General features: G+C 41.8%; 1 protein-coding gene across 1 annotated transcript; it reads left to right on the top strand.

Moving 5' to 3' along the window:
- The first annotated feature begins 1,131 nt into the window (after positions 1 to 1,131).
- On the top strand, positions 1,132 to 11,528 carry tbata (thymus, brain and testes associated). The gene is made up of 9 exons (XM_076998602.1): positions 1,132 to 1,168; positions 2,127 to 2,321; positions 5,188 to 5,361; positions 6,994 to 7,079; positions 7,491 to 7,661; positions 7,963 to 8,044; positions 8,905 to 9,058; positions 9,265 to 9,302; positions 11,013 to 11,528. Exons 2-9 carry the CDS (start codon positions 2,135 to 2,137, stop codon positions 11,150 to 11,152), a joined length of 1,032 nt encoding a protein of 343 aa, XP_076854717.1. The 5' UTR covers positions 1,132 to 1,168; positions 2,127 to 2,134; the 3' UTR covers positions 11,153 to 11,528.
- Positions 11,529 to 12,921: the final 1,393 nt, after the last annotated feature.

Below are 12,921 nucleotides of genomic sequence, written 5' to 3'. Positions count from 1 at the left end.
ACTCGATTTCCTGTCCTACTGCCAGTACATTTACTTCCCCCCCTCTGTTTATGTTCTCAAAAGCAAGACGGAACTGCTTGTCGTCATGACGTGGACAGCCCCTGGTGAGCAGCTCCTTCAGATATTGATCAGTCTGAAGTGTTTTGTTTGAAGGCTGCACTTCAGTGTGTATATACAGCTACCACAGAAAAACACATTCAAAACACAAATGGATTTGCTGTGACTGCGTTCCTGATCTTAATTTTTCGCTTAATAAGAACTGATGATAAAACCAAGATGAATTATGATGAAATAATTAAATGAAGCTCATGAATGACGACTCTGGTGTACCACTGAGATTTGCAGGATTAGAAAATGAAACACAGATGTCATGAAAATGTTTGCATTTCAATTACACACATTTGTGTTGGCTCATCAAACCTTCAGCGCAGTGCGTAGTTGAGCTGTGCTCCAGCATTGGGCCTGTGCTTCTGATCATGGCCGTTCTTCTCCCTCTGGTTCTCTTACCCTTCCTCCACCTTCACTCTCTTACCCCCCCCCCTCTCCCACCCACAACACTGCACACTTCTATTCATGTTGAACTCCTTATGGTCTTCACACACCAAAACCACACAACTCCCATGATGCTCTTCAGCCCCATGGACACTCTCATCATTTCTGTCATATTGGAATTCATGTCATGAATCTGCAGTCCAGAAGGGTTTTGGAGTAGAAGGTCCCCTCTTCCCCCCGGCCTGGGGCAAAAGAATGCATCAGAGAACTGGGAGGTAAGAAGGTGTAAACACTCACCATGGTAACAGAAAGCAGAGATTATATTAGCCATTTCTAAACAGCCCAACTTCTCACCAAAACAATGTTCATATATTACTGCTTCAGTAGGGTTAGGAAACCTGGTCATGTGTTGTCCATATCTCTGTGTGTAAATGTAAATGTGTGCAGGTTACTGTGTGTGAGAGAGCTTTTGTGTGTGTGTGTGTGTGTGTGTGTGTGTGTGTGTGTGTGTGTGTGTGTGTGTGTGTGTGTGTGTGTGTGTGTGTGTGTGTGTGTGTGTGTGAGCCTTTGAACGTCAGGCATTTTTGTTCTCCTTATGTTAAATGAGTATCCTAGTAACACAAACAGTGCAGGGTGAGCACAGCACTACCACACACAGCACTGAGTGAAGCAGAAGGTGAGTGTGACGTTAACACATTCTTCGTTAACACAGGCACTGGAGGCTGTAAGAATAAATTAGAAGTTAAATTAAAAGTCTGATATAAGTGTAACCCAGAGGAACTCTGTTCTGCTTACATATCTCTTTTAGGAGAATAGAGTCAGACTTAGACTGTATTCAGATCATGTTCAGGAGCATCAATGCACTGTAGTCATTTGACATTAATTTAAAAAGCAACTTTTTTGAAATGTTAAACAAATGTCTACCCCCATCTAACTATGCTGTGTAACTATGCTGTCTAAATACCCTGTCTAACTACCCTATTTAACTTTGTCTCTATTTGGGAGGTTTGGTGGATTTGTTTTCTGCATTAGATAGCTAAATGGGAGACAATATCTGGATATTGGTTGAATGTTGAATGGTTGTAATACACAATGTAAATATATACTAACACACAGTGAAACTATGCACTAATACACAATGAAAGTATTGTATAATGCACAGTGAAAATATACACTAACACACAATGAAAGTATTCAGTAATGCACAGTGAAAATATACACTAATACACAATGAAAATATTCAATAATGCACAGTGAAAGTTTACATGGATACACAATTAATATATTCAATAATGCACAGTGGAAATGTTCACTAATACATAATGGAAATATAATACACTAATATATAGTGACTACATTACACACAATGAAAATATAATACACAATAAAAATATACACTAATGCACAGTCAAACTATACACAAATGCACAGTGAAGATACACTAATACACAGTGAAACCTTACACTAATACACAATGAAAATATATACTAATGCATAGTAAAAATTTACACTAATACACAGTGTTGCTGTATCAACACTGTTTTTATGCTATCCCTATGAAAACAATATAACAATATTGCAGTTTATTGTCAGTGGATTCCAAAAAGAAATGGAATATATGTTTTCCGTGGTAGCTCAGATCATGGAGTCATGTGGGGAGAGAGTAAGCAGTAAGAAGACCCCTCCAAACAAGAGCAACCTTGTTGCACAGGATGTCATTGACCTTCCCAGAGTCACCACTAGGGGCAGCGCACGCTTTGGCAATCTCAGCCACCACTCTTTTTTCTCCAGACACAACCCCCACCCTCACAGGGTCACACACATATCAGGTAAGATACAGCAGAGCAGATTTTTTAAGACCTTCATCAAATATGTCTTCATTAATTACACTTTGTGTGATGTTTCTTCCCTCGAGGCTTTTAGTAGAGTTGAATCTATAAACAAGAGTTTTTGTGAAACACCCAGGATCAGTAACATGGAGGCAGGACACAGCTCAGGGCCTAAACTGCTGGCATGGTACAACGTTCAAAGTGATTAGCCCTCCTTTGTGTGTGTGTGTGTGTGTGTGTGTGTGTGGTTATATGGAAGTTCTGTATTTCTGTGACAGGAACCAGGGGGTGCTGCTATGGCAACAAGCCTGGATCCTCCCTCCTGAGGCCTCTAAATTAGTTACTCTGGACTAATTACTGTGTTTAGCCTGGTCACTCTGGTCACTCTGGTGACCCCACAGTGATAAACCAGCAAAACTAAAATAACACATTTTATAGTTGGAAGGATACATTTACAATCCCATGAGAGTGTTGTTGCCATGGTTGCAATGCACATTAACAGACATGGTGGTCCAACTAATCTTGGTCATGGCGGAGCAGAGACATCACACTGACCACAGAAATGTAGAAAAAAATACACAGAGGACAGTATGAGAGGACCAGGGTGAGAACCTCTCTACCACAGTCCCTGTTTATGCTCATTCTTCGCTCTTGTAAGTTTATCCCAGTCTGTTCATGCCCAGGACGACCCGTGAACTTCTCGCTGGCTTCCATCACTTCTGCACAGAAGCACCTGCACTTGTATATTTCTTTGATTATCTATTTAATTTAGTTTGTTTAGGCAAAATCTCAGCCACAAATTTATGGAAGAGAAATGAAAGAATCTAGAGAATATAGAGAAATGAAAGAAAATAAATGTTTATAAAGAATCCGTCCTTTATGTGAACATACCACTTTGTAAATCCCATTTTTTTTCATGTCAATACATCTTTATTCTTACATTTAGTATAAATAAATAATACGTTAAATGACATTGAATGTGTAGTACATTGATATGGATTCATTGTAAAATGGTAGAAAGGTATAAATGAAGAGTGTGAATGAACAGGTCCCTCTAATGGGCCCCCAGTTCAACTGGTGTAGATCTACCACTCACCAAGGGAAGGGAACTGGGTCTCATTCTCTTGTGTGCTGAGTGGTGAGTAGAGCTAATTTGTAATTTACTGGTAGGGATCACAACACTTGGTTTGGTACTGTTTGATAGGGACTCTCCAGGGCAGGGGGTGTTTACTTCTGCTCCTGACTGTGCTAGTAGTGTTTGATAGCGACTCTCCAGGGCAGGGGGTGTTTACATCTGCACCCATCTGTGTTATTAGTGTTTGATATGGATTCTACAGGGCAGCAGAGGCATGTTTACTTCTGCCTCATCTGTGTTTGACACACGTTTACCTTGTCAGACATTAACAACAGACCTGCCAGACAGCCCATTCATGTTCCATAGTTACAGCTTTCCTTCGGATTCTTCTTTACTTAGACGAACACAAACAATGGTCGTCAAAACACAATAGGTTTAGCATCAGATGCTGAGAACAGTCTTGCCTCAAGGCCCCTCTCCATGGGTGCTGAAGTAGTGAAATAATGTTAGGAAAAGTGTAGTGAGGTAGTGGAAGTGAGGTAAGGGAAAGGGAAGTGAGGTAAAGGAAGAGAAACTGAGGTAATGGAAAGGGAAGTGAGGTAAGGGAAGAGAAGTGAGGTGAGGGAAGAGGAACTGAGGTAAGGTAAGGAAAGTAAGCAGTAGGTCAACTATCAAATTCTTTCAACTTTTATTCAGTCGTACTCAAATACTTACACTTACTTATTCAAACACTTGACATCCAGAGTGACAGTCTTCATGACATATCCCTCTCCTTCAGGGATTATGGTCTTCATCATACAGTGGGGAACCGTCAGGGCCCTCTACGCCCTCTCAGAGGGCCTAAAATATTCTTAAAACATAAATATATATAATTTATCCAATTTTTAAAATCTACTTACAGTTTGACAATCGACATCTAAACAATTACAGAAATATAAGCAAATAAATTATTCACCCGTGTCTATTAAATCTGTGTTGGAAGGTGAGGGGTTAAGTTAAGTGGAAGCCTGTGAGCCTGTGTCTCCTCCTATCAGCACTGTGATGCCCGCTGTTCATTTACAGCGGAGCTGTGAACCTTATTTTGTTGGAACCTTATTTTGCTTAAGAAGTACAGATGTTATTGTTTATTGTGTTCCTAAAGCTGAACTGTCGTCTCCGTTTTTTTTTTATATTTATTGCAGTTAATTAGGAAAGGAAACAATTTTTTTCGGGGGGTGAATGGGAGTGGGCCCAGGTTTAATGGTCACGGTTCGCTACTGTCATCATATAACCCTCTCCTTCAGGGATTATGGTCTTCATCACACTGGAACTCCAGAACTAACCCAGTGTTTCTCAGTCCTGGTCCTTCTGTCCCAACATGGTTTGGGGTTTCCCTGCTTACAGGACTCGTCTCACCAGTGCTTTATAATATTGTGATGTTTTGTGGAGCCAGTGGGGTTTGGTAGGGTTGGTTAATTTAATCCAGTGCAAAACAAAACAAAAAACAGTGCAGTGTAAACTGATGCACATGGAACACCATCTGTGTGCAGGGAATGTCACATTGCAGTAGTGAGAGCTCCCCCAAAAGGACATGCTGAGAAGATAAAATGGTAACACAGAGGAGCTGTATGGTATGCACAGTAATTCTGTGGAATGAGGCATCTTGGAGTAGATGACAGATGGAGTAATGAACACCTCACACAGAAGCTTTGTGGTGTAGCAGCTCCTGTGGAGGAGGGAAGTATCTCAGGGTAGCGTGTGGTTCTCAGCTCATAACCCCGACGCTGCTGTGTGTTGTAATCCCTGCTGTAGGTCTGAACGGCAGCCCTGTGTGTATGGTGAATGATGACTGGTACGCCAACACTCCTCTGTTCCCACATCCACTGATCAGGAGTCAGGTGCCTACGTCCTGTGCCAGCCAGACGTCTCTCTCCCTGCCCTACCCACCACGCTTCAGCAGTGCCGGCGGAGGCAAGACAGGAGCAGGTACGAGAACTGGGGAATTCTGGAGCGTGAAGCGTTACTAAGTGTGTCTAAGGACTCACTTCAGCTCTTCCCCATATCCACATGTGTTCAGACTCTTCATGGAATTACCTCACCAGATGTGCTTACGTTGTTAATATTTAGTCACCTTAACATTTTCTGATAATTGAAAAGTGTCTGCTATAGTCTGCACTGGTTACAGCACTATAAACAGCACTGGTTATACTAAGTTGGCTTGACAAAGAAGGGAGAGGTATAATAAAGGTATAATGTGTGTCTGAACATTTCTATGTTTAAGATGTGTTTGAACATGGCCTCTTATAACTGAACACTGAGGTATATATTGCTATGCATGTGCATTATATATATCCTCTAATCACAAACCAGTCTAAAACCAGTGCTTCTCTGCAGGCAAGCCTTTAAACAAAACAACTGGTAACATTTCAAAAACAAGTTTGAAATATCTCAGAAGTACATATTGAAGTTAAATATTTCAGTACTACAGTAATAAATAAGTACTACAGTAGCATAGATGAGAGCGTGATTTTACATCTTAGGGCATAAAGGAGGATTATTGAATGTATAAGAGCCAGTTAAGGGTTGATGCATTGTTAGAAATAATTTAGTTAAAGGGGTTAAAATATGGTGAAGATAATTTAATAAGAATTCATAATTGTTGTATTTTCTAAAAAGCAGAAATTAGTAATGTAAAGTTTGAAGAACTTTCTGTATTTTCAGCTTCCGTCAGTAACCTTTTGTTTCCTGCTTGCAAGTTAAGACAGACAGACGGCAGTTAGCGTTTTATTTGGAAGCAACACAGTTTTTTGACCGAGTCATGTTGAGTTTAGTGTAATGTCTTTGGTGTTATAAGTAAACCCTTAAAGAGGATTCCATCTCACTTGCGTTTTTCCAAACACTTGTTGCTACCCAGAGGCAAAGGTGGTACAAGAGATCTGCCAAAGAAACAAAGCGCCTCTACAGAATGAATAGATCATTTCAGTAAATCATTACTAGCAGTGGTAAACAGACTTGTCCCCATTGTGTTAAGAATAAGAGTATTGAGTATTTTTTTTCTAATGGAATTACATCCTTGTTTAAAGCCAGAATCAAAGTTTGGACCAGTACCAGATGCACAGCAAACAGCGCTTTGAATTATCCTCAGGCAGCAAAGAAATGAGTGTCTTGTCAGTTCAGAAGACGTGAGGATTAGCATTACTGTCAGCATGGTCACTTTTACTGTTTGTTTTTATTGCTTTAGTTGTTTCTCTTTTTAATTACATTTTAATCTGTTTGACATTTTTTTAATTTCCTGTTTATTTATCTTGGTTGTTTGTCTATTGTACATCTAGCTCTGCTGAGGCTTTTCTAAATGAATTAAATTCCATTTTCATGTCTCTTCAGTCTCACTGTTAATGCTTGGCTGTACAGCAAACGAGGACGTCCTCACTGTACTCCTGATTGAGAATAAAGACTGATTGGTTGATTGAATAATAGTAGAGAGAAATCAACAACAGAGACACCCTGATGTTCTCTGTAGCCAGTTCCTAATTTAGGAAGCCTAGTGAACCATCAGAGTTAAAAATGTTCATGTTATAAACAGCAAAACCAGCACATATTTGATCTTCTTCCCTACAGAGTTGTTATCTGAAGCCTGGCGAGAAGAACTGAAGGATCTTGCAACTAAAGTCAGTCAGCCAGTCACGGGTCCTGGGAGAGATGGGGTGAGTATCACACTGTGCCCTCATGGCAGAGTCACATGATCATACACAAAACACCAGGCTATCCCACAAACACAACAGACCCACAACGAGCTGCATCATCATATTACTGTTGTCAATGCTACTGACAGTGATAGTGTTAATGAAACACTTATGCAGGCTTTTTGCAGAGCAAAACAAGACATGGAATAACATAAACGGGGCTTTATTATATAATTCATCATTCAACATGTGTTTTCATTAAGCTTTCAAACTTAGGGTAATTCTGAAGGCACCGGCAGGTAACAAGATGTGTGGGTGCAATTCTCTACAGGTTATTTTCTATAAGGACATGAGAGCCAATGATTACTGGGTCAGGTTCCACACATGAGGCATCAGTTTAGAGAGCTCAGAGACTTGCCATGTGCTCTGTAGTGTTGCAGAGATGAGGAAGCACCTCGCAGGAAGACGCAGTACTCTGCTCAGACGGGCCGTCTCATCCCTGCATTGTCCTGGGGATCCAAGCGCCGTGACACACAGGCTTCTCACAGACGCCCAGGGACTCACAGATACCAGCAGACTATCCTCGGTGGCCAGGAACTCAGGGTAACACACCTGAACACACCTGTGTTCAATCAGTCTGAATCACCTTAATTATGCTAATTCAGTCTGAAAGTGTGGGTGGAGCTCGGGGAAGCGGCATTGAACTGGGTCAGATTAGGGCAGGAGGCTGAGTTCTCTGAATGCTCATCTGAGTGTCTTTCACTTGCTCCTCTCTTTGGTGTGTGTCTGTCTGACCGTGTTGCATCTCTCTGGCTGTCTGAGTGTCTGTCTGACTATGTCGTATCTCTCTCGGTCTCTCTGACTGCCTGTTTTACTGTGTCTTATCTCTCTGTGTCTTTTGAAGGTGCTGGAGCTGCTTTGTCAGATTCTGCAGACGGATTCGTTATCTTTGGTGCAGCAGTGGTTGCTGCTGGCTGGTGACAGAGGTGAGATGCAGAGCTGATTGCCCTCTTTAGACCAACCAGCGCTGTCACTTCACACTCTTGTGTGTGTGTGTTAGTGTGTGAGCGCTCTACCCAGAGTCCAGTGTCACCTGCTGTCTTAGAAATTACAAATCATGGACACGGTGTGCAGGAACGCCTGCAGTGTGATTGGGACAAGACGTTATCAGCGGTGTGCAGATGTCTCGCTCTTTCTGGGATCGACACTTCAGGCTGCCTGCTATCCAGTCCAGTGTGCTGCCCATATGATGTTGCCTTCTGTCGCTTCATCACAGGGGTCTGACATAAGGACTATAGACAGCAGTCCTCTGAAACCTTGGAAATGCACAGTAGAATCAAGTTCCAATCCGATTAACAGATTGAAATTCTTTTCAAAGATATCCATATCAATCTTTTCTTTCGTAACATAAATCCATCTAATGTAAGTGTGGTGGAGAACACAGGGCAGTTGGTGGAAACATCTCAGTCCTTTATAACAGCTGCCTCTGAACCTGCCATCTGTAACCCTTTCACCAGTCAAAGTGCCTTAAGAACTGAAGGGAACTATGGCAACCCGATCAGTCTGTATGTATCAGTAAAGCAGGTGTGGAATAAACACGAGTAAACAAAGAGTGTGTAGGGAAAACAGGATGAAGATCTTTCAGGATCATACATATGGCAACTCCACAAGTGAAAAATAATCAGTACTCAACCTAACTGGGTCTTCAACAAACACAATGATCTGAATAGATATTAAGTCATAATAAATTAGGAGTAGGCTAGTATTGTGCATATGTGTGTGTGCATGTGTGTGTGTGCATGTGTGCGCGTGAATTTATGTATGTGTGTGTGTGTGTGTGTCTCAGAGAAAGAGCTAGTGCAGGGTTTACTACAGCAGGCTCTGGCAGACGTTCCCAACCTTGCCCAACAGGAAGAGCAACTTCCCTACACAGCACAGCCTGAACTGCCACTTCCTGAGCCATCACTGGTACAGTCCCTCCGGAAACGAAGGCTGAGAAGGTAAGGGTTCCCCAATACGCTGCAGTGGGTCTAGTGCAGGACTCAGATGCTAATTCAGATCTCACACTTAAGTGAGTAATATTCACTCAGCACTGATGAAAAAACAGACTTAAAACCCATCTTCACTCACGTCGTTATGACAGCACATTCTTATATATGAATTTTCTTTTTTCTAGACACTAATATTACCATCTATTATTTCGTAGTGTGTGTTCTTCTCAAGAGGCAATGAAAGAGAAGCCAGGTAATATCTTTATGTCTGTTATCGTCTTTACAGTATTTTTAATCAGTGTCTGATTAAAACCAAACCCAGGCCCGAGGTCTGATTAAAACCAAGCACCAGAACCCACCAGCACAGGAAAACAAGTCAGGAGCAAGCAGCACCAAGACATCTAAAACAAACAGAGAGTTGGAATGCAAACGGTGCATGCATGCACACACACACACACACACACACACACACACACACACACACATGCACACACACATACACGCGCACGCACAGAGGTGCTCCTATGTGATAAAGTCAGTAATGAGAAACAGCTACAGGTTATAACAAGAAGTTCTGGGGCAGGGTTGTAATGGTAGCTGTGAGCAGAGGTGTATAAGGTTCAGAAATTAAAAGTCCTCACCAGGATTTATGGTGCTGGGGTTAGGGTTGAAGAACAGCCTGTATGATGCTGGGGTTAGGGTTAAAGACCAGGCTGTACAGTGCTGGGGTTAGGGTTAAAGACCAGGCTGTATGGTGCTGGGGTTAGGGTTAAAGATCAGGCTGTAGGGTGCTGGGGTTAGGGTTAAAGACCAGGCTGTATGGTGCTGGGGTTAGGGTTAAAGATCAGGCTGTATGGTGCTGGGGTTAGGGTTAACGACCAGGCTGTATGGTGCTGGGGTTAGGGTTAAAGACCAGGCTGTATGGTGCTGGGGTTAGGGTTAAAGACCAGGCTGTATGGCTGGAGTTTGTCCATCACTGTCAGTGTTGGAGTAAACTACACCAGGCAGCTTGTGCATGGTAGCAAAAGAGCCCCAACTGTACTTCTAGCAGAGTCTTCTAATAAAGTGGGAAAATTGTGCTTATTGCTTATGGTGAGGATGTGAGGGCTCAGTCAGACAGGAACATACACACCACACACACACACACACACACACACACACACACACACACACACACACACACACTGCATTCCCTCTTAAAGTTTAGAAAACAGGAAGTAAAAAGTCATTTCTGTGGTTCAAGAAAGGCCTCACACACCATGTGCCCCCTTTGAAGAACCTACAGCTAAAAGTCTAAAGCTGTCAAAAAATAATTCCTGAGCATCAAAGGGGTAGCTTCACAGGAAGAATGTCTGCAGTGAAATAAGCTGTGAAGTTCAGGCATGTTCAACACTGCTATGACATTGTGTAAGCAGAAGTCGTGGCTCTCAGAGGAAACATGTATTAGGAGTCAAGTAGTGTTCACAGGAATCCAGCGAGTGGGTGGAATCTCCTAATGACAAAACTGTGAGGAAAGTGGTTAATGATCAGTATAAACAGGGTTCTGTGTAAAATGTAAATGTACCATATCTGTCAATTGTGATTTTTTCTTTGTGATTTGTCCTCTGCATTTTTCCATCTGTGCAGTGAGAATACACACACACACTAGTGATCAGTAGGGGACTGTGGTGCACACATGCCCAGAGTGGTGGCCAGCCCTAGCCCAGTACCCAAGGAGCAGTTGGGGTTAAGTGCTTTGCTCAAGGGTACTTCAGTCATGGCCTAAGGCCTGGGAATCAAACCCATGAGCCTCCGGTCACCAGACCGGTTCCCTATCCACCGGACCATGACTGCCCAAAACATGTCGAGGATGGATAGGATGTGAACCCACACATGCAGAGCACAATGGATTAGCAGTCCATCGCCTTACCCACTCAGCCACCTTGTCACATGTGTGTTTACAGTGCCATGTCTGTGTTGACAGAGATGATTGGTGAGGCTGAGGTGCTTCCGGTTCACACAGCTCAGAGTCAGAGCATCAACACTCAGGACTCATCACGTCAGCATGACAGTCAAAGCATCCGCAGTCATGAGTCGTCACGTCAGCATGAGCACAGTCGCTAAAGTGCACACTACACAGCTGTTAAATTCACAAGAGCTCCTGACACACATATCCACACACAAACATACAAATACATGCACACAAACACACACACACACACGTGCAAACCAACACATCATGCTATTTGTTTGAATGTATAGTATAGAGATTTCCAATTGATCCCTTGGGGACTTCCAGCCAGACCAGGTTTTCGTTGTGTTCCAGTTCAGGCTCTCTTTGGCCTGGTAATAAAGACTTCCACAGACCTGCTGATTACCTGCTGAATGTACGTGAGGGCAGGAACAACACAAAAACCTGAACTGGCCAGCAGCCCCAAAGAGTGTATTCAAATCTGACATAATTGCGACAATTGTGATTTAATGTTTTAATTCATTACCTGTCAAATAAATTATATTAGAATTTTTCATTGGTTGTTTTTCACACAGTTTGCAAGAGTGTACTGTTTACATCACATTATAATGTATTTAAATATAGTCAAATTCAAAGCGGCTCAGGAACATATACATGACTGACTGATAACACAAACATACATGGCTAAGAACACAAAAACAAACTAGTATAAAATAACATAAAACCAAAGCTACAACAACGACAGGGAGGGCAAGATGTCAGGTTAACTATAAAAATACAGGATCTAAACATTAAACTTAGAAACACAACCTTTACGACAACAACAGGGAAAGGAGATACAACCGTTAGGAAACCTGAAAGTTACAGCAATAACCGGGAAGGCAGTTCCAAAGTAGGAATAAAACAATTAACTAGAAGAGATCAGAACATCATACTAAGAAACCTAAAAGATATAACACAACTCAAAACACATGAAACCGGAGCACAATACATATGTGATGATCACAAGAACAGAACAGGGTGATGACCAATGACCAACAACGAAGGATGCATACACATGGTAAAATACACTGAGGAATAAGAACTAAACAAGACATAGGTGACAGGAATAACGATGATAGGTCAACAAGGGTTTGGAAGCAGAAAATACACAAGGGAAAACAAAACAAAACAAAAAACAGGAAGTAAAACACATGATTGACAGTAGGGGAGGAGTTATATGTTACATGGTTCAACACACTGGAGTCTGATAATAGAGTTTGATGACAGGAGTCTGATAATAGACATCTGATGATGGGTGAACTACACCCACACATGCCTCTGTTGTTTTCAGTAATTAAAAACTGCAGTTGTCTAATCTGTTCTTTTTATCTTGCAATTCAGAACAGTTGTTTACTTACACTATATAGCCACCTAAAATACATGATATGTACAAATTTTCTGGCAGTTCAGAGGTTTGGCAAAACATTAATTATAATTTTCTATCTTTGCCAGAACTTTCCAGAACTTTCTTGAACTTAAATGAGCTGCTCCAGTAAACTAGTTCACAGTGTTGCTTTTGTCATATTTATTATATAAACACTACAGCTGCTGTGTTTGTGTGACATCCTGGAATTGAAATGAACTTAATTATATGTCAGGAATCTACACTAACTATTGAAGTATAAGGATTTTCTTTGCTTGCGAAGGCAAGATAAGATCTGACATATTTGGCTAACCACTGCATGCACTATTGACTCTCTACAAACACCATGGACAATAAACAGGGAAGCCAACCATCCAGGCAGACCAGACAGACCAGGGGCTTCCTAGCTGGTCTTCCTCAGGCCTTCACTGGAAAGTTTGGTTGCTGGTTTTGTTTGTGATGGCGAGAAGGAGAACAAAATATCAGTGCTTCTTTGAGACTGTCGTAGAAAGCTTT

The sequence above is a fragment of the Brachyhypopomus gauderio genome, chromosome 3, assembly GCF_052324685.1.
Source record: "Brachyhypopomus gauderio isolate BG-103 chromosome 3, BGAUD_0.2, whole genome shotgun sequence".
In the NCBI taxonomy this organism is placed as follows: Eukaryota; Metazoa; Chordata; class Actinopteri; order Gymnotiformes; family Hypopomidae; genus Brachyhypopomus; species Brachyhypopomus gauderio.
Note: the sequence above shows the minus strand (reverse complement) of the source record. Positions and strands in the feature narration are given on the sequence as shown.

Coding starts and splice junctions, on each gene's coding strand:
- tbata (XM_076998602.1), top strand. CDS start 2,135: ATGGAGTCATGTGGGGAGAGAGTAAGCAGTAAGAAGACCCCTCCAAAC. Junction 5,362..6,993: donor CGGAGGCAAGACAGGAGCAG/GTACGAGAACTG, acceptor TCTTCCCTACAG/AGTTGTTATCTGAAGCCTGG. Junction 8,045..8,904: donor GCTGCTGGCTGGTGACAGAG/GTGAGATGCAGA, acceptor TGTGTGTCTCAG/AGAAAGAGCTAGTGCAGGGT.